Below are 25790 nucleotides of genomic sequence, written 5' to 3' on the forward strand. Positions count from 1 at the left end.
CAATCTCAATCAGTATTTTCATCAATCAAAATCATTGAGGGACTTTCCAAGCTGTTTCCCAAAAAAATATAATTAATATAGATGGCACTGTACACTTACTTTACGTGATAATTACTTATTTTCACGTTGCTCAGATCACATATATATAAAGAGTTATGATGTTAGTAGCTATATCTCTTTATTTTGATCAGAATTATAATGGAAGATGTCCTGTGCCTGGGTGTAATAAAAAGGTTCATCCTCATCATTTATATACCCAAAAACAAACATAAAAGATGCATAATATGCAAAATTTACATTAGTTTTACCAAAATGTCTCTTGAAATAACAAAACTAAATAAATAAATAAAAACTACCTTCATAACATGACGTCACGCTATAATTATTAACAAAAAAGTTAATCAATTTTTTTTTCCTACTTTTGTAAAGTTAGGTCTGTGTAAGAGTATTTGCTTCTTCCCCGTCGATATGACTGTTATCCATGGCAACTACGTGTACAGCGACACCTATATTTTTACTAGAGAACGTGGCCTGGAAAGTCTCTCATTTCGTTGATTTAGCTTAAATTTTAATCTTATGTGTTATTTAAATAGGTTTAATAATAAAACCAGCTACATATATTATAATAGAAAAACATCATATTATCGTGGTATCATTATGGCATTTCATTATTATTTATTCGTAGATACGACGTTTATTCCCACAGATAGCATTCGCTGTGTTTTTTGGATGAAAACCTCGACAAAATTCGCGGCTGTTTGCCATGCTGCGCTTGCCTAGTGCTTTTAATTCTATCATTACAGAAGAGATTGATTCCGTGGATCTTAGCCGCGATTTTAACAGAATAGCAAAGAGAATATTTACAGAATGGTATGATGATTGTTTGGCATTTTAATTTTTGATTTATTTTCTTTTGTTTATTAATCAAAATTTTTATTTGGTAGTTTTTTCCGAGTTTTTTGTGATTTTTGTATAAATTTTATGTAGAAAAATGTATTCGTGTGTTTTCTTACTGTTTCTTGTAAAAGAGGTGACGAGTTTTCCTGACAAAGAAGATCCCTTGGACTACTATCATTATAGGATGACATGTAGGTCAAGTACCTCGTAGGTACCTGCAAAGCAATGGACCTGGAGTCCGCAAATCGGTATAATATGAACAAACGCTTGCTAGCGATTAATAAATCAATTCACTTGCAATTCACGTTATACGCGATGTACAGGCTTCATATAAAAAAAAGTATTTATGTATAATTAAAAATACAATTACCTTTATTAGTAATATCGGTAGAATTGTTAGCCTTTCGATACTATTGATGTGTTTATGATTTGAGGTTTACACGATTATCATAACTAAAATACATAATATCGGGAGATTCATATTCCAGATTTAACGTGTTAAGAATCCAGTATTATGTGTTTCAATTATTGATATTATGTTGTTTAATATCGATAGTCCACTATCTATCGGCAACACTAGGTACACCATCATAAAACGAAGCCTATCGGAAATCGGTACCGTAATTTCATACCGGTATGATAACGGTAACGTAACCTTTTACCCTAACCGCTTTCAAGCTAGCCTTGGTTTTTTGCAGATGGTTCTCATAAAAATGTGGAGAGGAACAGCGCACACAAAGACCGGCGGCAGCTAGGACAAAGTAGACCTCCAGAAGAGTTGAACCCGCAAGCGGTAGCTGGCGTTATAGGTGATCCTCATCCGATCCTTCACAAGCAAAGCCGGGTGATAAGCACAGTGTAGCAGTGACAACGCTCCACCGTAGCGCGTAGATACTCCATAAGTACGCGGCGCGTGGGCGCATTCCTCAGTATGGCCGCTAGCCGTTCCGACGCAGAGTCTGTGTCACTCGACGCCTCGTGAGGCGTCGCGATTTATAGTTACCTACGCGATTTACGCGACCTGCTATATGTTATTTGTATTCGTTGTGCCAACTTGCTTTGCCGCTTTGAACGGTCCTATCTTCTACTTTCCTTTCTGTGACTCTTATACATTCTCCATCTGTAATTTTGTATGTGATGTGGATTAAAGTGACGTTACAGTGTGTAAACCGGACTTTATATTTCTTACTTCTCGGTTCGCCTATTGCTGAAGCCTATTACCGATAACACTGACACCAACACATTACATACCCCCACTAAACTAGCAGTTGCTAACGAGAAACCTATTTATCGTCGTAGCCCAGTGGCTGGCTACCAGTGTACCAGTAAAGCAAAGTGTGCAATGATTCTTATGACCGTTCACTTATTATTATTTTTTTGAGTAATAAGTTTTATTGTATTTAAATTCAAAATGACCCAGATTCCTGCAGACACGTCCTAATTTCACTTTAAGTTATAGCCATCATTTACTTATCTGCCGAAAAGGAAATAGACGGGTAATCGACACGACAGGCATACAATTTATAGGAAAAATGATTAAAATAAAATTAGATGGTGTGCATAAATAATAGTGGATCATATTTTATAAGTACTTACTGTGTTGAATGTAATATTATGTATACAATATTTTGAATTTATTTCAGATGCTCTGAAACAGATTCTGCCACACCATAATTTTGACCAATGGCAATCACCTTCACGTTTGAAGATAACGAACTATGAGTCCTCGACGGCATGGTTCACGATGCGCGACGTGACGTCCAGCACGGCGGTGAAGACAACAGACGTCGCGCGGATGGGCGACGAGGCCACGACATTTGCAACGGAGTATGCGGACGCTGACACAGCTGCGCCACCACAGCGCATCGGCAGGAATCCGCCGACTTTGACTACGACAACGACGCCTACTACAACGACTACGATACGTAACTTTCATTCATTCAATTATGCATAATAACTATAAAGCAAAAGAGTTAGGATAATTATAATTTAAATATGTCTGCAGCCCCAAAAGCAGCTCTCAAATAGATACGCCCCTGTGCGCGGATTCTTCTACGATTAACGTTTTCCCTAAGACATCTATTAATTTGATCAGAATATTTTTCGATTACGTTAGTAAAAGTGCCTGTGCCTGAGTGCACATCAAAAATGTCCTACAACAGTGGGGTAGCTACTTAGATCAATACTTTTTATTTATTGCTTACAGTTACAACAAGAACAAAGAGGTCGAAAAGAAGAAGGACAACTACGACGTTGGCTCCCAAGCTAGACATCGCCAGCCTGTTGAAGGTCATTGCCAACTTGACGGCGGACTACTCGTTGAATCTGGCGATGATGCTCAATAAGTAAGAAGTTGCACTATAATATTACAACAAAATTAACGAAAAATGATAATATTTCAATACACTGTTCCGCATCAGGGAGACACCCCACAGCCTGGCAAAACTACTAACAATTTTTTGTTTCTCAAAATCTATTTAAATCTTGGTCAAATTCTATCATCGGTGAAAAAAAAAACAAACAAAATGGCGGAAAAAACAAGATGACCGCCATAAAAAATATTTTTCAAGAAGGAGCCCTGAGGGGTAAAGATTATGTATGGGAAGTTTGATTGGTACGTCATGGTGAGTAAAGGAAATCTTCCAGATCTTAAAAAACTGCTCCGCATCAGTGAGACACCCTACAGTCTGGCGAAACTATCGCACCTGGAACAATTCTTTTTTCACAAGACCTATTTAAATCTTTCGCCCGAATTATAATCACTTCGTACCTATCTACTTATAGCTTACTAATCTTCGATTCACACCTTAACTGTCTCGAATTGTTGTTTGCATCTTTCAAAAAAATCATTGGGTTTTTTGTTGTCACGATTTGTTGAGATTTAAGACATTTAAGTGTTAATGTAAGGAAATATGAGTATGAGTATGGATTGTTGAAATTATAAGTAAACTAGTTGGTGTCCGTGTCCCGCGACGACCTCTTCCGTGCGGACTTTAGTTTGCGACTAAAGTTCGTTTCTGGACAGCAGTTCGTTAATATTTTTCTTTAGCTGATTGAAATATTGTCAATAGTGATTCTCTCTCGCTCGCTGTGATTAGACAATAGCGCAACGAAGGCTTATAAGAAGCTTATTGCTCCGTGGTAACTCTAATTGGTTGCCGTGGCTAGGTCCCTGGAAAGGTATAGCATCCCCACGTGTCCCACCCCCACCCACCTCATCACTACGGAGGAGACCATCGCCACGACTGACGCATTTGCCAACCTCACGGGCACCATCATGGGAAAGGTGAAATATTTTTTAATTTCATTTTCACTACATCTATTACCGTTACATTTGTTTGAAAACACGATCGCTTACTATCGCTTTTCAGTAGTTGCATCTAGAATACCTATTTAAGCAGTGGGCTTATCACTTGTTACTATGGGATGCAGGTTCAAATACAGCACGGGCATAAACCAATGATTATCGAATTTGTTTTCGAATTTATGTTTGGATCTTAATTAATCTCATGTGCTCTGTGGTAAAGGAAAAGATCTTGAGGAGACCCACATACCCGAGAATTGTGTTTTCGGAGGTATGTATAAGTAAATGTTGTAATGGTCAGACATGGAGTCGCTTCTATAAAAAACTGGACCTGTTAAATCCTTCTGGTTTGAAAATTTATAAAATACATATATTTACCTACAGTAGAAAGTAATTTTTACTAGTGTTGTGGAATTGTATATGTATAGTATTATATACAGTGCTTCGTGTGTGGATTGGACGATATAGAAATACCACGGCACTCGCACTGCGCGGACGCATTCGCAGGCGACTTTATCCCGCTTGTACAAGTGGACGCCACGGCACGCGGACACATCGCCAGGTACAGGAAATACTGTCGATGGATGAACGTGTAAGTTAATAAAAGAATCTAATTCAAATATACTTTATTGCACCAAAATAAAAGGAAATAGCAAATACAATATGGCTAATCTGAAGCTGAATTATACATGTTAGTGATATCGTAACGTATACCGACAGAAAATTCCACTTGACATTTAAATCAGTATCATGAGCTGAATCATCCCCCTCAGTATTCGATACGGGCGGTGTTAGTGTTACTAACACCCTGTATGTTCTACTCTTTCCAACATCATAGGCGTTATTTCGTTAAGATACGGTGTAGACAACAATCTTTGGCTCTAGCCGCATTCACACGCTTGGCAAACCTCAATAAGCCCGTTATAAATTCAAACCAAACGTGTGGATATTGTAGCTTGGTTTGCAAGCGCTTGTCGCCGATTCGAACAAATGTTGGTTTTTTTTGTCACAAATTAAAGAAATTTTCCGCAAGCGTTTGCGACGCTTTCACATGTTTATGCGCATTGTGGCCAACAAACATACGTTGTGAGCGCTAAAAAATGAATAAAGTGAGTAATAGTCAAATCAAGACATTAAAGTTTCTGGAATGTTATTAAGGAGAGTAATGTAATTAGGCCCCGAGAAGTATTGATCACAGAGATAAAAGAAAGAAGCAGATTCATGTAGTCGCCTTAGTAATTTAATGAACAATCCAGTAAACTAACTGAAAGCCAAGAAATACATTTTTAGGATCGTCTGGACAACCATTATGCTTTCCTCTTCAACAGTGACTAACGCACTTGCCAGTGTGTGGATGGCGCATTTATTTCTCAGAATCAACGATTCATCAATCAGAGAAACGATTGTAAACGATTGATTTGGAGTTAGAGGCAAGTGCTAAGCGTGCGGACGCGGCAATCACACAGAGCGGGGAAAGCGGTACAAGTGGGCGGAATTTGGTACGAAACCGTATTTGTCCGGCCAATTAGTCTAAAATCTACAATAAGTCACGTCAAAAAAAGATAATAATAATATGAGACTTCAAAGATGCATCAAGCTCAGTCTCAATCATATGACACAGAAATCGTTTGGTATTATGATCATCACTGTACTGGAGTATGTGGTTCTTTTTGTTTGAAGTTTGTTTAATTTATTTTAGAGAGGGATACTTCATAAACGCGTCAGACCCTCGATCGATGTGGGGTCGGTGGACGGGCGGCTGTAGCGTGCGATGGATTGACCTGAACGGTTACTACACGCAGCGCACCTGCCGCAACCGCCACCACGCCGTCATGGGCCGCCACTTTATCAGTAAGAGGATGGCCAAACTTGAAATGGCGTTACAGGTCGGTACTAATATGACGGTGCGTTGTGAATTTTGACATTATAATAAATCGTAAGATGTTTCCAATAGCTTTCTTAGTTTCCCAGGCATGTCATAAAGACCGACAGAGGATTATGTCCTTTGAATTCAAATATGAATTGGTTAACCATTACAATATTACCACCAACACACCACCACCTATTTACTACCACTACCAGCGGGGTGTGGCTTATCACCTGTCACCATAATAATATATTATATCCATCTTAGGGCTTCATATTTTTGTGAGACTGTGAGATCATGCATGTAATTTTGTAGGTACCTATTATCTTTATTTTATTTTTAGCACATAGACAGTGGGTGCATAATAAGTCCAGTGGCGTCGCTGGTGCCGCTGTCGCGGGGTGTGTCGCTGTACGCGCGGTTTCACGCCTGTGTGTGCGTGGGCAACTGGTGCAACCAAGCCCCACCCAGTCATCTGTACTCATCGCACCTAGCGCTAATCACGTTCCTAATTAGAATTGTTTTCATATCATGACAGTGTAAAAAGTTGTCCGAACTTTTTACAATGGAGCTTGGCTTAGTACCATTGGCATAAACTGACGTATTTTGGAAAACAAGCCATTGACGCCATTGGCACTATATGCCAAAAAGTTCGGACCCCTTTCTGTTACACCAAATCTTTGACCAAATAGACTTTTGATGATGTCACAAAATTCAACAAATGTCAAATTTAATCATGTAATCCGTGTTATCCCTAACAGAGAAAATAATAAAACTGCAGCAAAGTTTATCTACCTATATTATTTATTTAGTATAGTGTATCTGTAGGTCGATGTTGCAAAAGAAACAAGAATGATGCGAAAGAGTAAGTTGTTACAGCAAGATATAGCTAGGCGCGTGTTGTTGAGAGATCGGAGGTCCGTGTTGCTGAGATTCTTAACGATAATGGTGATTGACATTATAATGGTTGGGTTGAGATGATAACATGATTGATGAAAGATTGAAAGATGTAATAGGTCTTTTTTTAGTTGAATCAGCCACCCAGCCGGATTGTGTCAAAATGCCGCTTAAAAACTCGGAAAGCGAATGCGGACTTTTGAGTTGAGGGCTTAGGTTTCATCATTCATCGTCATCACTTTTCATCAATCAAAAAAAAATACACAGTACTGTATGGGCATAGTTCCCTTTGCCTTGCTCTACGGGGAAAATCAAAACAAAAAAGAACGTCGATGGTTGTGTGTGAGGCTTTTTGGTGGGAAACGGGAACGGGACAGTTGCTTTCTTCGTTGAATAATCTAAATAATTAATACGAAGTGGTGTTTTGTGGTTAATGATCGCATTAAGTTAGTCGGAAGACATTCGCGAGTGTTATTATATTGGAGTATTCAATAAACAAAGTGTATCTGCCTATTTTCGCTTCGTGTCAGGAAGCCGCTTCATAACTCAAAAGTTTATGCGGACTTTTGAGTTAATTCGTTTGGGGTTCGGAGTAGGAGTCTACTCCGAGGGTGGGGGCTTAGGTTTCATCATCATCACCTTTCATCATTTCATTAATCATCAAGAAAAAAAATACGTCAGACATGGCTGTATGGGCATAGTTCCCTTTGCCTTACCCTTCGGGGAAAACAAAAACAAAAAAAAAAAATGGTTGTGTGTGAGTTGTCATTTTGCTGTCAGTTATTATTGTCATTAGTGTCACTCTCACGCAACGCAAGCACGTACGTAGTCAACTAGAAAACAGCTGAACGATAGTATCGCAATTTTTTTATATTAATATTCAAAATGTTGGATCTATTCAGTATCTTTAGTAAGGGAGGAATCGTGTTATGGTGTTTTCAGAGTACAAGTGAAATTTTTACTCCGTCGGTGAACGCATTAATTCGCAGTGTGATATTACAAGTGAGTCGATTAACATTTTGCAAGACCTTGTTGGCATTGAAATAATGCGATTAGTAATTATAATAGGTATAGTAAGGGCAGGTCGCGTGTGTTGTTGCGGCTGCCTTTGCAAGGTTTGATGTGACGAGTGGTGGTTGCAGGAACGTTCTGGCAACAATACGTTCGGGCACGCTGCGCTTACGTTGCAGTACAAGCTGGACAATGAGTTCGAGCTGGTGTTCGTTGTGGCGTACCAGCGTATTCTGCAGCTGGCGTACGTGGACAAGCTGCTGAGTGACGTGCAGCGGGAATTCCGCGATAAGTACAAGAATGAGCTGGCGGCAGGCGACAGCGCGGGCGGCGCCGCCAACTTGGACTTCACCGCCACGTTCCACCGGCTGCTCAAGGAGTGCGAGCACTGGGGTCAGTACTACACACTCGCTCACTACCATAATGAGTCATCTACACTTGAGGAAATTGTTTTCTATGCATTGTACTCGGAAAAACCATATTACACAGACAAATATCAAACCCATGTTCAGTTTCTGGGTAGGCAGAGCAGAGTCAAGTCACCAGAAGGCAACTCATAGTGTTATTCACCTCTAAAATCCCAATTCCCAATGAACTTCAGTTCAGAAGTTTATTCTTATTCAAAGGCTGCTCTTTCTTAAAGTCTTCTCTAAGTTAAAATTGAAAATATGATAAAGTTAGACTATGTTTTCTTTCAGCTAAGACACAAGCAAAAATTCCGAAACAAATGAGATCATTTGAAGACTCATTGAAATCTAAGAAGACCGTTGCTTCTATGATTGAGAGAAAAGGAGAGGACAAGGGGAAAAAATCAGGTAGGTACCATAATGGAATATGTTTGATAACCCTTGAAGGGACATGGTTAAGTAGGTATATAATGGTTACAGTGAAGATAGTGGAGACAGCGGCGGCGTGCAACGGGCGTGCCGCGGAGGCGGGGGCGGGGGCGGGGGGCGCCGCCGACGACGATGACGTGATCGCCGCCAGCCGCGCACGGCTCGCCAGCAAGCTTGCCGCCCGCGGCAAGAAGGAGCCCAAGTAACTACCACTGGCCTGAGCTAGCAGCTAGGTGGCCACGAGGAGTTCCAACCCAAATGAACTGGAATCCTTCCAATAATATTAATAATTTTCCAGACCACAGCTACTACAGCTACAGCAACAGCTACTACAAAATTAAATTGAAGAGATTTGCTTACATGGCTCCAGAAAAAGCTTTAAGTTTCTTCCAGTTTTCTGGCTAACAAGACATAATTAAAATAAAGTTGTATGTGTTTAGAAGATTAGCCAATGTTGAATTGTGTACCACGGTCATGTGTTATCATACATAACTTATCTCATCTCTTATCATTTGTAAGATAATATTGTGAACAATATTCTGGTATTCTACGTGATTATGTTGTAACACATACATTATAATACAAGTGAGCTATGATACTTGTTACAGTTGGCCTGGATTCAAGCCCGAGCTTTAAACTAGGGCGACATGGTTTATGTTATTTGGTTGCGTATGCAGTAAAGTATGAATCTGCCATAGGGCGGCGAAGTCCCCGAAGTCCCCGGCGGCGGCGGAGCGCAAGCAGCCGCGCGTGTGGGCGCTGGGCGGCGCGCCGCGCGACGCGGCCGGCCTGGACTACGGCGCGCCCGGGGACGACGCGGAGGCCGGCGCCGCCCGCGGGGACCTGCAGGTCGGGCTCTATGTAATAACTGAAACGTCATTAACGAAGGAGTTTGAAAGTTCCTTCGGTACATTATTTTGATGTGTGTGCAGTTGGTGGGCCAGATGGCGGGCGACATCCGCGAGCTGGAGGTGGAGGACGAGGCCGAGGCCGAGGCGGGGGCGGCCGCCGGCGGGGTCTTCTCATACTTCAAGGGTGAGCGGAACGACCACCACCTAACACACACCAATTCATGATTTCATTTAAAAAAGCAATTTTGCTAATGACGCGATACACCGACACTATATGGCTCTTAAATATTATAAAATTAAACAAAATTAAAAATTTTGAAAAAACCCACGACGCGGTAAAAATCTTATCGAATAAGAATAAAATAACTCAAAACCCCCGACTTAACCCAATTATTATGTAACGAAATATTATAATAGACTTAAAAATACTTTCTAAAAAAGAGTTCATATCTCGAGAAATCGGTAATAGATATACTTAAGTACCTAAACAATGAATATGGATGTTTACAGTTTTTTCCTAACGTGTCTATTTCTCGAAGATATACTTAAATGTAGCGATAATAATTTTACCATAATACATAACCGAGGAATATCCGTCGGTGGCTGCCATTAACCCAGCTAACGTTTTTCTAGTGACGTGACTTATCTTCGACCGTGCAACAATCAACTACAAACCCATTGCTGGAAACCGCATTGAAATCGGACAATTCGTTTTAATATTATTGCAATACTATTTTTCACTAATATTGTAGCGCCCTCTAGTGAGTTAAAGACGTAATTTTTATTATTTGGGAACATGCATTAAGCCACCACGTACACATTGCTGTAAACAGAATTGTAATCGGACATTTCGTTTTGATTATATTGCAACATTGTTTTGCACTAATATTGTGGCGCCCCCTAGTGAGTTACAACCATGACGTCTGTCCTATAACATGAACTCAGCAAACACAAACCCGTTATTGAAAACCGCATCAAAATCGGATCATTAGTTTAGAAGATAAGTGGGAACATTACTTTTGCACAAACGCACACACAAACAAACATCTCTCACCCTAAACACATATACTTGCTCCGTTCCGTCGTGGGTAAAAATAATGTGGAACGAAACTTATCTATACCGTTAAGTTTAGCGTCATCGTTAACATCGATATCGTGAACGCCAACGTCATTGTCGTCGTTATCGTCATCTTTGATACGTACGTTAACGTCAACGTTAACTTCGTCTCCACAAGACAGGCCTGGTAAAGACTCCGGTCAATGTCTTCATAACTAGCTAGTGGTAGTTTCAGCTCACGTTGCATATGTATGTATGTATATGTTGACGGTTCGTCCGCGACGAGATTAGAGTATCGCATAGCAGTGGTGGGTAGTGCGAGTGCCGGTGACGGCGCCCGAGTACAGAGTGTGTGGTGCGGCAGGGCTGGTGGGGTCGCGCGGGCTGACGCAGGCGGACATGGCGCCGGCGCTGGAGCGGCTGCGGGACCACCTCATCTCCAAGAACGTGGCCGCCGACATCGCCAACAAGCTCTGCGACTCCGTGGCCGCCAGCCTCGACGGGAAGGTGAGTCCGACTCGTGTCCAGTCACACTTAGTCACCGGCAGAAGGTTCGGATTGCGCCAACAAATCTTGTTTCGCCCTTAAGTCAGCCGAAACTTTCGGTTGTGTTAGTCGTTTTTTTTTCATTAAGTACAGACATATTAAAAAAACACTTTTCCTTTCAAGAAAGCAAAAGTGGTCTCGTTGACATTGTTACGCACTAAAGTAAGGCCAACCAGACGAGATAAAGATGTTAATCAAAGTTTCAGGGGTTCAAAACATTTTTGAATAAATTATCATAAAGTTCGAATTTTAATCGCTGTCGCCTGTACTAGACAAAGATGATTCGTCCGAGGCAGCTATGTTTATGATAAAACTATCAATCATGTTGTCAGTACTGTGTTTAAATCAACAACTACTCACAATAACAGCAAAAATCTAAAATAAAACTAACAGAAACGGAATAATAACAACAAAAAACGAAGTAAATACGTAGACGAAAAAATATGTATCACTTTGAACGCAATCCAAACAGAAATGAACTTGTTCATAAAATAGCGGACCAAATGTTGACAGCTGCGGTACTGACTGCTTTCCTGTATCACGAACGTAGCACGAAACACACAACCACAGCTGTCGTTGACCAACTTACGCCTTAACTGCGCGTACGAGTGATAAGGACAGAGATAATAATCCCTGGCTATCGCAATGTAACTCAGTAACGGTCCGCTTGTTTACGTTTTTTATCTCGTCTGGTTGGTCTTACTTTAAAACCATTCTTTTTGTGTTGGCGAGGTGAAAATAACAGTTAAATAAGTAGGTATTTACCTATTTTGTGTGAAGTTTAAACTATTTTTTCGTCATGGATAAAATGAATAAAATAAATAAATAATTTTGACTGCAAGACCTGGTTGCCCCGCGCAGGTGCTGGGCACGTTCGAGTCGGTGTGGTCGTCGGTGCGGGCGGCGCTGACGGCGGCGCTGCTGCAGATCCTGCGGCCGCGGCGCCGCCTCGACGTGCTGCGGGACGCGCTGCATGCGCGCCAGCAGCGGCGGCCCTACGTCATCACCTTCTGCGGGGTGCGTATACTGCCACACGGGGCCTGGCCCGCGGCGGGACGCTCGTCGTCGTCGTGCGAGACTGGAGACGAGTTTTAAATCGTTTCTTTATAATGCGGGTTCACCAGAGAATGCTTGCGAAGCAATATATGTCGATGTGCACAGGTGAACGGCGTGGGCAAGTCGACGAACCTGGCCAAGATCTGCTTCTGGCTGGTGGAGAACGGGCTGTCGGTGCTGGTGGCCGCGTGCGACACGTTCCGCGCCGGCGCCGTGGAGCAGCTGCGCACGCACGTGCGGCGCCTCAACGCGCTGCACCCGCCCGCCGGCCCCGCCGGCGCGGCCCGGGTCGCGCTCTACGAGAAGGGATACGGTACCCGCAGCTTACTCGCCCGCCAAAAGTTTACTTAGGACATTACGGACTGATCACCTCAATGTCCGAAAGTAAGATGATCCGTGCTTCGGAAGGCACGTTTAGTCGTTGATCCCAGACTACTTACTGATGTAAGGGAGTAATCGTTACATGAGCCACGTCAGGGGTCATTGGCGATTCAACAATAACTCTGACACCAGAGTTGATGAGGTTTGTAATTCACCTCACAAGTACTCACAACCCACACGATAGACGACATGTTACTCGCTATTTTTTCCAATCAGATTATGTCCTCACTGTATTTCTATGTAAATACGTAGTCGGTCCCAAAGTTCTGTCATATATGAAAATAGTGATAAAATAAAAAGTACCAATAAGTTTATAAAAATTTATATATCAATTTAAAGCATATTTATTAAGAAATGAAAATAACTTAAAATTATTCGAAATGACCTCCCTTGTTTTTAATAACTTCCCTCAAACGCCGCGGCCAGTCATCTATCGCAGCACGCACCATATTCATGTCTATTTCAGCGACGGCTTTAATTATGGCTGACTTCAGGCTCGCCAAATTTTTGTGGGGTTTAGCACAGACCTTGTTCTCTAAGACCTGCCAAATTTTATAATCCAGAGGATTAAGGTCCGGACTGGAGGAAGGCCAATCTTCGTGTCTAATAAAGTCAATTTTTTGATGGTCGAACCAGGCTTGAGTAGTTTTGGCTTTGTGTGCAGGCGCAGAATCCTGCTGGAACACGAAATGATGTCCTGAAAATAGCGTGTTGGGCAGATCTTTGACAAGCCGATTCAAAACCGTCTCTTGGTACACTTTTGCACTGGTTTTGACACCTTTTTCGCAGAAATGAACCTCCGTTGGCCCATAGTAAGAGACACCTAACCAGACCATCACTGAAGATGGATGATGCCCATGTTGAACCCGCGGAACTTTTTTTCCTGCTTCTTCAGAGTTCTCTGCGTACACTCTATCGTTTTGCTTATTGTACTTTTCTTCTATATCAAAAATTTTTTCGTCTGTAAAAAGTATGTCACGGTGTCGGTTTCTCGCGTACCGTTTTAATAACAACCGGGATCTTTTGAGTCTAATTGCTTTCAGGCGGGCATTAAGTAAGTGTCCACTCTTTTTCTTGTATGCTCGCAACTTAAGGTCTTCGCTTAAAACCTTTTTGACTGTTTTTCTACTGACCCCCATCTGCAAAGCCATCAGTTTCTGTTTTCGGACAGGATTTCTTCGTATGCGCGCCTTTATCGCTTTGATCACTGCTGGTGTTCTTGCGGAGCGAGGGCGGCCAGTTCTTTTCTTGTCCTCAACACTTGAGACTTCATTATACCTATTTATGGTACGATACACAAACCTAAGTGTTATTTTCAAATTTTTGAGCAACTTGAAAATGGTACTCGGCGAGTGTCCACAGCGATGCAACGCTAAAATTGCGATTCGGTTTTCTTTCAAGGTCCACTCCATCGTAATAAATCACGGCAAATGATCATTTTTTGTTTTAAAATAATTGTCAAACATTCAAAAATGGAACGCCATAAAATTTTTCTAAAAGCATGTTCGAAATTTAAAAATAATGTGCCTGTGACAGAACTTTGGGACCGACTACGTATGTATTGTTCACCGTGTCAAGAAAGGGAAAAACGAGTTGGGAATCGTACTTCCTCCGAAGTGATGCACAGTGCTTTATACTACATCTCCAAGAGAAATAGCCAACGTTTTTGTATACTTATCATTTTCATATACCACAATTTAGCGAGTCTCGCACAACATAAGCTCACGACTGTAGTCTCCTATTGATATTGGGATATATCGCAATTGAGGTAATAAGAGGTTGGATGTATCTCTCACACGATGAACAAAGCACGTGATTTTCATTTTTTCGATTTTTCAGTATGAAAATGATTAGGTACAACAATTTATGCTATTTTGCTTTCTCATCGTGTATCATTCGGGAGAAGGTACGATGTCGTGTCAGGTGCATGAAGGCCTCGGCCGCCTCCCCCGCCGGTGTCAGTGTACCCCGTGCTGGCCCGCAGGTAAGGACGCGGCGTCCATCGCGGCGGAGGCCATCCGCGCGGCCGCGGCGGCCGGCACCGACGTGGTGCTGGTGGACACGGCCGGCCGCATGCAGGACAACGAGCCGCTCATGAGGGCGCTCGCCAAGCTCATCACCGTAACTATTACCTTTTTTATCAAGGACAATTTTACATACATCGAATTTACTTTCTGACCGCCTTTAAAAAGAAGAAAATTCTACGTCATTTGACGCTGTATCGGATCGACATTACGTCACTATTTGTTTATTCTTTTATGAGGTTAATAATTGGCTTAAAGGTCGTGACCCAGGCCATTAAATTACAAGAAAAATAAATGGGGTAATTAAATGAGAATATAATCGGTACTATTGTCAGGTTTCGAGCTATCGATAGTATCGCCCTTTTTAATCGATAGAACATGTGCAAGTGACTGGGGGTGGACGGTGCGCAGGTGAACCAGCCGGACCTGGTGCTGTTCGTGGGCGAGGCGCTGGTGGGCAACGAGGCCGTGGACCAGCTGGTCCGCTTCAACCAGGCGCTGGCGGACCACGGCGGCGCCAATCCGCGCTGCATCGACGGCATCGTGCTTACCAAGTTCGACACCATCGACGACAAGGTACATAGCGGAGCCCCAGCCGGCTGATGGCGGCCCTGTAGCTTACATTTCCGGTCCAGCTTCACTTTGGAGGGCACGTAAATACGTATCGATAGTCGTTAAACCATCGGATCGTCGGTCAGTCTTCGGCGACGCTTGAAAATTCTAGAAATATATTATCTACTAGCCCGAAAACAGCCCGCGGTGGAGCGCCGGGGTGGAGTATGCTCACACCCCCTCGGGTCGAGGGGAGGCCTATGCCCAGCAGCGGGACGATTATAGGTAATTTACGTTAGATATAATCGTATTTGTTATGTAGTTAAGTAAATTTAGAACTGAGTCGCCGCATCCCTAGCCAGGAGGGTGTGCAACTTGTGTTGTAGGATACAACTTAAGTACCATAGACATTTTGTCTTTGAATTGCCGCAGGTGGGCGCGGCCATCTCCATGACGTACCTGACGGGGCAGCCCATCGTGTTCGTGGGCACGGGGCAGACGTACCGCGACCTCAAGGCGCTCAACGCCCGCGCCGTCGTCAACGCGCTCATGAAGTAGGCGCCCGCGTGTACTCGCAAGGTCTCGAAAAAACCACGTATAGTCCGCGGCGGCCGGTGATGATTACAAAATTATATTTACACAAAATATCCCCAAACGATAAGTTGTTCCAATTTTATTTTAATATTTGTAAAAAGTTTTGCTGTTAGTGATAGATGAAATGTATTGCAAGTTGTTAGGCACTTGTCCCACCGTCGGCGAGGAAGCGATTAGCTATCGACATTTACTCGCTCCAAAAACGAACTAAAGATGCAGAACTTTAGTTCGTTTCTCTCTTCACTAGTGTCGCAGCGACGTGAGCTGTCAAATACGAACCTCGCTCGGCGCCCATAAAGTGGTAGTTTTATTGCTGTGCGGGGCCCTCGCGAGCGAGTGGTGCGAGTAACCGCCCGTCGCAATGGAACACTCGCCCAGAGCCAACATCACAACTACACACTTGGCTCTCTTATTCTTTATTTTAAATACATAATCGCTTCTCGTAGTGGGTGGGTCAATTGCCTTACATACCTAATAGTGATTATTATTGTTACAATTGGGTTCTGGAAGTGACCTTCACGTACGCGATGTCCCGTGCTTCGGCGACGCAACGTTTATACCTATAACTGTTTATATTGGTAACGGATAATTATGGAATTGTTTAAATATAACATTTTTATTACAAGTTTGTATTTCTTTCCATGTCCCTTATTGGCACTATCGGATCGGGATTCCGACTACAGAAAATGTGTCGCCAAATATCAGAATTTGTCGGTCTGCCCTTCAAAATTTATAAGCATTTTTTTGTGGCAGTGCCAGGATAAGGGACACTTTCTTTCCCTTGGTATTATTTTTTATTTGAATAGCTGCCTTTGGGTTGGTTCGTTTAGCAGTGAACTTCTAATGAGTCCCTCACATTCCTTTTCTCAGTGATACAGTCGGGTCGAATCGCTTGTAGGTAAATAAATAAAAGTTTATATTGTATCGACAATGTAATTAATAAGGAATAAACTCTAATTATGGATTAAAGTTGATAAAACTTTGAACTAAAGCGAAACATTTTCATAACAAATTGTGTGTGTACACAACGATACAACATAGATTTCCTCATATTACAAATACTTAAGTATAAACACGTAATTATCAGCAGTTTTATATGTCGCGACATTTTTTATAATAAAACGACTGACTTGTGATACTAATAGAATAAATGGTTTCACCTTACAAAACAAAATTTAATTATGAAAATAATAATGAATCTAGCATGTTTACCTAAAGCGGCTCAACCGAGGACCGGCGCGCAAGTGTTATGTCTATGGAGTGCACTAACTGCCTCGTACATTGGACACATGTACTATAACAGAAGTAGTCCTCGATTGAGGCTTCCATACCACTCCGCTCACCCCACACACCACATAGTAGCCTAATGTAAACTAATATAGGTAACTATTTTATACAAAACTTGAACCATTAATTCAAATATCATATCACAGTGAGTTTCACTAAATAGTCCCCGTCAGAAAAGAACGCCCGTTACACGACATATCATACAAAAATAACAAATTAAATTGGTTAAGAATATCCTACTTGGATGTTAATGGTAACGATTCTGGCAGACAAATGTTAGTTGACCAATCCATACACAAAATGTCAATTTGCCTTAATGTTTACTGTCTGTTTATTTGTACTCTCTCGTGTAAGTTGTTTTTATTACGTGTTCTGATTGTAAGTTATGTGTTATTCCGTGTTTTGTTTTTTATCTGTGACCGTGGTGTCCCTTTATAATAAACGTTTCTTTCGTTCATATTTGGGCATTACTTACATAACTTATGTAGGTATAGGTATAATTATTTACTAGGAGGGCGAGATAGAGGTAGTTTTAAAACTGCTGGAATCAGCACCTGTCCGCTGGAGGTCCGTGTTGCTCTCTGAATCAGCACCATCGTTTAGCCATGTCACAAATTTTAGTTTGGTCCACCAGAATCGACATCATTTTAATGTCAATGAAAGTAGGTGATATTATATAAAATAAATCATGTCAATGAATGAAATTAGGTCACTTGAGACAACAGTCACACTTCAACCTTTGCCATTTATACACACACATTTGCACAAATGTTGAGTTCAAATACGTTACACGTTTTATACCCATTTTAACGTCATATAATTAGAATGGCAACAGGATAGAGATATAGTACATCACCAAGAGCGAAAGAGACGAGAGATACATGTCTCTTGCGCACTAAAGGTGAACAGTTTAGTACGAAAGTGACGTGAGATATGTCACTCTAATCATGCTATGTTGAGGCTGTAGTGGCGACTGTTGTGTTAACGCAAACGCTGTGTTTATTAGGGATGCGTCTAGTGCGGCCCACGTTGATACAGGGTGTTAGTGACATCGTAACGAATACTGAGGGGGATGAATTCAGATTAGATCATTCCAGAAAAAAACCACTTGTTATTAACTCGGATTAAGGTGATTCGTTTTCCATACAAAAGTTGATGCAGTGCTACAGGAAAACGGATAGAGGAATATTGTTATAAAACCGATAAATAGTAATATTTTGGTGTATTATTTTCGCAAACTAACAAAAATTTAGGGTCCGAATACGAGAAGTACCATATTTCAGACCCTCAATTTTGATCAATTCTACATTTGTAGTGGTGCAGATTACAGTGTATTTGCTGAGCGTGTAGAGGTGTCAATGTTAGTTTGTGTGCGTGATAGTTTTTTTTTCTAAAGGCTTTGACTACTTGACAAGTGTAATAGAATGTCAGTGACAATTTATAAAGAGATTTTGTATGAAGAGAATAAATATAAATAAAAAACTAAAAATACTACAATCTGAGAAAAGGAATATTGGAAAAATATTTTTGTAATAACGTATATTATTTAAACATTTTTAAATAATGGGTAAATACCGTGTTTTAAAAGAGGACATATATTATAATAAAAAATCAATACATAAAATGAAATGGCTGTATGGGCATAGTTCCCTTTGCCTTACCCTTCGGGGAAAACCAAATCAAAAAAGAAGTTGTTGCATTTGCCGGCCTAAATAGTAGTCATTTATAATTAATTGTTTTTCCATCCAACATACAGATTTATTTATATTCTCTTTGCCGCGGACTTTTTGGTGGGACCGGGAACGGGAAGGTTGCTTTCTTCATTGAATAATCTAAATAATCAATACGAAGTGGTGTTTTGTGGTTAATGATCACATTAGTCGGAAAACATTCCCGATAGTATTATTAAATCGGAATATTCAATAAACAAAGTGTACCTATCTATTTTCGCTTTGCGCCAACAAGCCGCTTACTTCGTTTGGGGTTCGGAGTAGGAGTCTGCTCTGAGGGTGGGGGCTTAGGTTTCATCATTTCATTAATCATCATCAAGAAAAAAAAAACAAGACATGGCTGTATGGGCATAGTTCCCTTTGCCTTGCCCTTTGGGAAAAAAAATAAGATACATTTTGAAATTCTTATGTATAATAAACAAACATCACAGACATCATGACAGATCTAAAACTAAATAAAATCTTTTTTCTTTTTTCTATTTGACTTATTTATGAATTTTAATCAAGAAAACGTGATAATAAGTTCGACAGCAACCAGTTCAGGTCCCCGAAACAGCCCATTTCAGGCCGCGTATATATGGAAATACTACTTCAATACGTCCCAGCCTCGTCTTTTTTTAACGTCCTCGTTATAAAAAGACGTCCTAACCTGAACTAACTAACCTAACAATAAACACCACGCGTAAATATATGTCCAGAAATGCGATGTGAGTCGTCTGGACTGGGCGCGAAAACAACATAGAATTCGATTAGCTGCTAAGTGTCCCGCATGCTATCACCAGCTGTCACTGACATACGTATGAAGTCCCGCGGATTTTATTGGAACTAAATGACAAGTCATAATAATTATATGCGGATACTGCGACATCAGCGCCGTGCTTGCGGGACGTCCTGAAGCGCTATTACATCTTTCAAACGCGATGCGACAAAGTTTGAACCTACGCAATTTAGGAAAAATCTACCTTATTATTACTGTACTGTGATCGTTATTTGTAAAATCATACAATACATATACACAATTCTTTATACACAATATAATTGTTATGACATTATTGTGGACTTTTCGGTATACCTACAAAAAAGGAACAATTCAACCATACGTTGTTTTGTTATATCTCAATGGGCTCAGGCAGCGTTTTCGCCGAAAGCTCCAAGTCACTCCAAGTCGGCTATATTTGTAACGATAATTATGTTTGACATTCATCATCATTTTTGAACCATTTTATACAAAAAAAAATACTTGTATAAATTATAAACCCTAAAGCACGCCCATGAATCACTCTACTCATTGGTGAAAACCGTATGAAAATCCGTTCAGTAGTTTTTTAGTTAGCCGCATGTTCACTGATGCGATTAATGCCTGTTAGAATTTTACAAAATAAAAAATACGGAAATTACGGAAGGTACTTTAGTGCAAAGTAAATTATTGTATACTTAATTATAATATTATTGGTAAAAGTGATACTTTTTGAAAATTCCGTAACAAATAGACGGGTTCGCCAAATTCAATTGTAAAAAAAAAATACAAAAAGTAAAAACAATTAAAACATGCAGTTGGGTTTGAACCGTGAACCTTAAGAATGGCGGCTACTGCTTTACCAAATGCGCCATTTAGAAGTTAGAAGTAGACTTCAAATTATGCATCTCTTTTAATAGCTAACCTAGTTCGCATGTGTGTGTGACAGCTTCGTGTTTGTACACAAATTGAAATGACACCAACTTTTGATGCAATGTTTCAATATGATATCTTCAGTAAATACTTCAAAATTGTAGCTTAACTTAAAGATAATGTATGTAAGATTTCGCCACCTAACATTTCACTGGGTTAGAACTCAACACTAAACGAATAAATGGAAAAAAATACGAAAACTGCAGAAGTAACGCCATCTACTGACGCAGCGTTACCTAGCTGACTGAAAGGCATCACCTTAATGAGCTGAATCATCCCCCTCAGTATTCGTTATGATGTCACTTACTCCCTTACAAGTGTACAGGTCCATACAAGTACGTATGGATGTTAGTGACACAATAACGAATACTGAAGTGGAATTTCTTCTCGGCAAATTCGTGAAATTGTTTTTTTTTATTATTTTCAATTCCATACTATTGCGACGGAAAATTCCACTTGATATCAACTCAGAATCATAGGCTCAATCATTCCTCAAGTTTTCGTTACGATGTCACTAACACCCTGTATACCTCAATAAACAAAGCTGGATTACGACAGCTGTCACAACAGAGGTATGACTTCGTACACGAGCCACCACAAACGTGCACACTACACGAACTACACCTACGTTTGGTATAGCCAAGCTATACATATTCGAGTACAAAATTTGATATACGACTATTTATAACAAATAGAACAATTCTATAATAATCATTGGTAATATTATAACTACAAGTCATATTATTTATTACAACCTTAAGTACTTTAATTTTTTGGGCACAGATCTTTAAATATTACATTAGGCATAACGCCATAACTCAGACTGGATGTTGACAAAACTCAATAAGTGGGGCTACGGAGTACAAGTCATTTCTGGCGTCAATCAAAGTTACATCGAGTTCGCATATACCATCACTTTTAGAAGATGTAGGTCATTGTTCATTGCTTTCGTTTAAATCTTCATTTTGTCGAAGCTGCTCCCTAGGCCACGACCTACACAAAAAAGAAAAAATAAATAAAATGAAAAACATATTTGACAACACTCTGAGTATAAAAATATCGATATAAATACAACATTGTCCGGACAATGCCGATGGACTGTCGGCAGGGGGGACAGTCGAGGAGTAAGAAACAAAATCAAGCGTATTCGAAGCTGGTCGATGGGAGCACGGTCCCTACCTCCTTCGGTCGGGCACACCTTGCTTACGTAGTCCGTTATAAATGCCATCGTGCTATCAATGTATGGGGCTCAAGCAATTTAGAACTATACTATTCTCTATAGTATAATGAAGGCTTTTTAAAATGACGTCACGTTTTGATAGCGCATACTGATCTACTGATCGAGATGGGAGACTTCATGCCAAGTGTGATTGTATGTAAACCCCGTGTCATTTGACATGATCGCTAGTTGTAGTGAGCAGTCGTGCCGCGTGCGCTCTCACCGCGGCCGCGCGCGCTGAGCGGCGGGAAGTGCTCGTCCAGCTGCAGCGCCGGCGCCGCCCGCGCCAGCCCCGCGTCTGCAACCAATGCACGCATTTTTAACAACGTCCCATCCGCCTGAGATACTGATTGGCCTCTAGATACATTCAAAAATGTTAAATTGACCATCAACAAATTAATATATGATTCCGATTCCTTCCTGGCGACCCTGCGGTCAGGGTTGATGTGGTCAGTCCTCGATCTCACCGCTTATGCTACAGATAAAGTCCAGCAAAGAAGTATAATTATGTAATAATTATGACGACTGTAACATCCGCGTCGATACTTACAGTCAGTCTTGGGCATCCTGAGCGGCACGTGTGTCCTTTTCTTCTCCGACCGCGACGAGGCTGAAACCGGCACACGATTAAATACACCCGTCTCGTTGGTTTTGTAGTTTAGTGGAATCGGTCGGATAAGTAAATGAACGACCTTATATGAGTCATAGTTACTTGAAAAATAAATAATAATAATTCGATAACTTCAGCTCTATAAGACCGACAAGAATACTCAGCGATCGTGACATCGCGCAAAACTAGGGATGGTATTAATAAACTAAGCATAGCTGAGAATGCCTTCAAGATCATGCTCAAGTCCCTGTTTTTATATTAGAACTGTCACATTGACATAATCTTGAGGGCAGTCTCGAAGCTGAGATTAGTTTATTAATTCCACCTTAGGTATCACACAGAAAATTCATTTGGAGAAGATCGGACGGGCTTTTTATATGGAACGCTACAAACAAACGTGAGGGACTCGTGACGTCGTAACGTGTCAGCGGTACGTACTGTCGAGGCTGGAGCCGTAGGAGGTGTCGCAGGCGGCGCCGCCCTCGTGGCGCAGCCCCGCGGCCGCCGGGCCCGCGCGGGCCGCCTCCCGGTACGCCAGGATGCTCTGCGAGGGCAGCGGCGGTTACAATGGCTCACATCGTCGCTTTCACATTACCGATCACTCCACGTTTTTCTCGGCGGACATATACCGCAGTGAGCATGCGGCCGGAAAAATCGCTAGTGTGAAAGCGAAAATGGATTGTGATAGTCCCGATTTTAACAGTTTAAAAAGCAATACTCCATCATTTTATCGTTATTGCACTAAAATAGTAAATACAAAAAAGTCAATGTTATGTAGGTATAACTATTTCTTTTTATTAATCAGAAACTAAAAGAGGATAAGAGAAAACATGCCCTCGGATGATGTCTCTTTTGCTCTCGGTGTCTTGTCATAATACAATCACGTGTTGATGAAAGAGAGCGAGATCGTACTTGATAGTGTACTAGCGCTGCACGTGAGTACTCACGTCGAGGTCGGCGCTGGCCGGCAGGTGGCGGCCGGGCCGCACCGGCAGCGCCAGGCGGGCGCACAGCGCGTCCAGCACGGTGAAGGCCCAGCGCCGCACGCGGGCCGCCGAGCACGCCGTGGCCTTGTCGGCGCGCTCGTGCAGCTCGCACGCCAGCCCGGGCGAGTACTTGAAGGGGTCCTTGAGCAGCAGCTGCAGCGCCAGCGACTCCCGCGGCAGCACGTCGGCGCCGCCCCCCACGTGCGCGCTCAGCTGGTACAGCAGCAGGTCCAGCCTGTACAGGCGGAAGATGCCCGCGTCCTCGGCGGCGCGGTAGCACATCTGGTGCACGAAGTCGGCCACGGGCGGCAGCTGCTGCGGCATCGTGTAGAGCGCGGGCAGCGCCCCCTTCCCCGCGTCGGCGCCCTGGCGCAGGAAGTCCACCACGTTGGCCAGCAGCTGCGCCAGGTCGGCGCGCCGCGCCTCCGGGTCGGGCGGCGCCAGCCCGCGCTCCACGCAGCCCTGCTTCACGTCCAGCGCGTACCCCATGGGGATGCCACCTGTGCACACGCCACCCACACACAGCCCACCCAGTTACAGATTGTACAGGTCACCTATCTACCATATAGTTTATTCCAAATTACAATAAAACTAAATTCATCCAATTGGGGAGACACATATATGTATCTTCCTTACAATACATCAAGCAAATAAGTATAGAAAACTTTGGGTTTCGATAATTATATTACAAAGAAGTTACAATAATGTCGAACAACCTGCTTCATGGGATTATGATAAGAACTAGTGCCTCTTACCTGGGTTAATGATCTCATGGTAAGTGTTCTTGATGCCGTCTCTGATAGAGAAGCGCAGCAGTGCCAATTCCCCGATCAGGTATGAGGATCCAGTCTTGCAGTAGTAGTTCACATCCATGAGATACATGTCCTCGTCCAGTATACCTGTACACAGTTACATCAACAACAGTCACATATTATATTATCATAAAATGAATGTAACTAACAAATAACTAAATCATAAAACTTCTGCAGCTCCAGACTTGAGATTGCTACAGGAACAGCTTGAATTCCTATCAGATGGAATTTGGAATTGGAATCAGAGCCCACATCTTCACCGAAACCAAGAGTTGTTTGAGGGGTGGCTTAGTTGGTACTGCACACGGGTGTCCGACGAGCTGGCGGCAGGCCTGAACTTCTGTTTTTTCATTCTTCTGCTATCAGTACTAATATGAATTTTGGAAACGAGTGACCAGTACTTACTGCCGTCGACACTCTTCTGCTTGACAAAGTTGAGGATGTCTCGCTCCTCGGCTTTCTCGGCCGCGCGCCGCTCGTTCTCCAACGCCTCCAGCTCGGCCAGCGACTGCCCCGTTGATGTGAACTTCTGCTCCGGCACATTTGATTTCGCCTTCTCAGCCTTCGCTATCGCTTCGAATTTCGCGCGCACTTGTGGTTTTGCTGACTAAAGAATATTAACTTGTTTAACTGTAGAATTCTTATTGGATTATTGTATCGATTTATAATTTCAGTGTGTATTGATTTGTATTTGCAGGTAAATTCAGTTCCAAAAAATGTTTAAATCTTACCGTCCATTCGGGGCCCGCCGCCTGCGCTACTTCGTTCATATTCCCATAGTTTATACCCTTCTTTCTTTGTTGTTCTTTAAAATCTAACATAAAATAGTAAAATGCATTTCTTGGTGGCTTTTTCGGCATTTTGATCAACTTTTTCCTTCAAAAATAATTTAGATTTTAGAACTAACTTTTTTTTCCAATCAACTGACTGAACGAACGAACTGAACTGAAAGTTGAAACTGTTGTGTTGAAAGTTGGTTGAAAGCAAAGGTTGAAAGTGATTGAGTGAGTAGGTAAATTTGGTAAATTACCTAGGGCTGCCAATAACAATAAAGAATTTGTCAAAATCCCCAATAACCTAAAAATATAGATAGCACTGTAAAAAAAATCCTTCGTTTATCTTCTAATTTCATGGATAACAAATATAATATCTTTTATTAGTTTTTGGGTATAAATATGGAATTGCGGACCGCTGCTCAAGCTCTCACCTATTTATTGTCTTTAACGCTTGTTGCACTACCCTGTCAATTGTAGGTATAAAATGTATGGCGAAATAGTGGACCTGCCCACCGATGTGGAATAACACCGGTGCCCGAGTCTGACGCATCAGGCCCGATGGCTAGGGTTGTGTAATAAGTGTTTTTGTCGATGTGACCGTGATTGACTCGTCGCTCGCCCTAGTTCTCGCCAAGTGCGCCAACTCCTCGCCTCGCAGGGCTGCCAGATGTACGATTTAAATCGTACTCGTACGATTTTTTGGCATTTCTACTCATGTACGATCGCAAGACTACGATCGTACGGAAAGTGTACGATTTTTCGGTACCTGGCAACATTTCGTAATGAAACAAATGTGTTCCTCCGGCAGCTTTGATTTTTTTCAACGCT

The 25790-nt window shown here is 41.9% G+C and overlaps 3 protein-coding genes across 3 annotated transcripts; 2 read left to right on the plus strand and 1 right to left on the minus strand.

Annotated features, from left to right (window-relative positions):
* Positions 1-468: 468 nt before the first annotated feature.
* On the plus strand, positions 469-6908 carry LOC126373416 (uncharacterized). Its single transcript, XM_050019574.1, has 8 exons — positions 469-538; positions 1596-1706; positions 2541-2822; positions 3104-3242; positions 4066-4183; positions 4642-4793; positions 5901-6087; positions 6412-6908. The coding sequence occupies exons 1-8, from the start codon at positions 469-471 to the stop codon at positions 6601-6603; spliced, it is 1251 nt and encodes a 416-aa protein (XP_049875531.1). The 3' UTR covers positions 6604-6908.
* Positions 6909-7742: 834 nt separating this feature from the next.
* Positions 7743-16498, plus strand: LOC126373048 (signal recognition particle receptor subunit alpha). Its single transcript, XM_050019004.1, has 12 exons — positions 7743-7967; positions 8108-8369; positions 8675-8791; positions 8864-9014; positions 9511-9661; positions 9745-9847; positions 11085-11227; positions 12128-12283; positions 12428-12635; positions 14688-14824; positions 15139-15303; positions 15712-16498. Exons 1-12 carry the CDS (start codon positions 7851-7853, stop codon positions 15835-15837), a joined length of 1836 nt encoding a protein of 611 aa, XP_049874961.1. The 5' UTR covers positions 7743-7850; the 3' UTR covers positions 15838-16498.
* A 288-nt stretch (positions 16499-16786) lies between these two features.
* Positions 16787-25168, minus strand: LOC126373049 (protein maelstrom homolog). Its single transcript, XM_050019005.1, has 8 exons — positions 24918-25168; positions 24592-24793; positions 24130-24273; positions 23336-23874; positions 22827-22932; positions 22329-22388; positions 22002-22076; positions 16787-21552 (listed from the first exon to the last, which is right to left on the minus strand). Exons 1-8 carry the CDS (start codon positions 25044-25046, stop codon positions 21512-21514), a joined length of 1296 nt encoding a protein of 431 aa, XP_049874962.1. The 5' UTR covers positions 25047-25168; the 3' UTR covers positions 16787-21511.
* Between the last annotated feature and the right edge of the window lie 622 nt (positions 25169-25790).

The sequence above is a fragment of the Pectinophora gossypiella genome, chromosome 15, assembly GCF_024362695.1.
Source record: "Pectinophora gossypiella chromosome 15, ilPecGoss1.1, whole genome shotgun sequence".
NCBI lineage: Eukaryota > Metazoa > Arthropoda > Insecta > Lepidoptera > Gelechiidae > Pectinophora > Pectinophora gossypiella.

Excerpts from the sequence above, each read along its gene's own strand:
- LOC126373048 (XM_050019004.1), top strand. The coding sequence starts at position 7,851 with ATGTTGGATCTATTCAGTATCTTTAGTAAGGGAGGAATCGTGTTATGG. Across the intron at positions 7,968-8,107 it reads TTCGCAGTGTGATATTACAA|GAACGTTCTGGCAACAATAC; the intron begins GTGAGTCGATTA and ends TGGTGGTTGCAG. Across the intron at positions 15,304-15,711 it reads TCGACACCATCGACGACAAG|GTGGGCGCGGCCATCTCCAT; the intron begins GTACATAGCGGA and ends GAATTGCCGCAG.
- LOC126373416 (XM_050019574.1), top strand. The coding sequence starts at position 469 with ATGACTGTTATCCATGGCAACTACGTGTACAGCGACACCTATATTTTT. Across the intron at positions 539-1,595 it reads TAGAGAACGTGGCCTGGAAA|ATGGTTCTCATAAAAATGTG; the intron begins GTCTCTCATTTC and ends GGTTTTTTGCAG. Across the intron at positions 3,243-4,065 it reads CTGGCGATGATGCTCAATAA|GTCCCTGGAAAGGTATAGCA; the intron begins GTAAGAAGTTGC and ends TGCCGTGGCTAG.
- LOC126373049 (XM_050019005.1), bottom strand. The coding sequence starts at position 25,046 with ATGCCGAAAAAGCCACCAAGAAATGCATTTTACTATTTTATGTTAGAT. Across the intron at positions 24,794-24,917 it reads CGGCGGGCCCCGAATGGACG|TCAGCAAAACCACAAGTGCG; the intron begins GTAAGATTTAAA and ends AATATTCTTTAG. Across the intron at positions 21,553-22,001 it reads GCTCAGCGCGCGCGGCCGCG|GTCGTGGCCTAGGGAGCAGC; the intron begins GTGAGAGCGCAC and ends TTTTTTGTGTAG.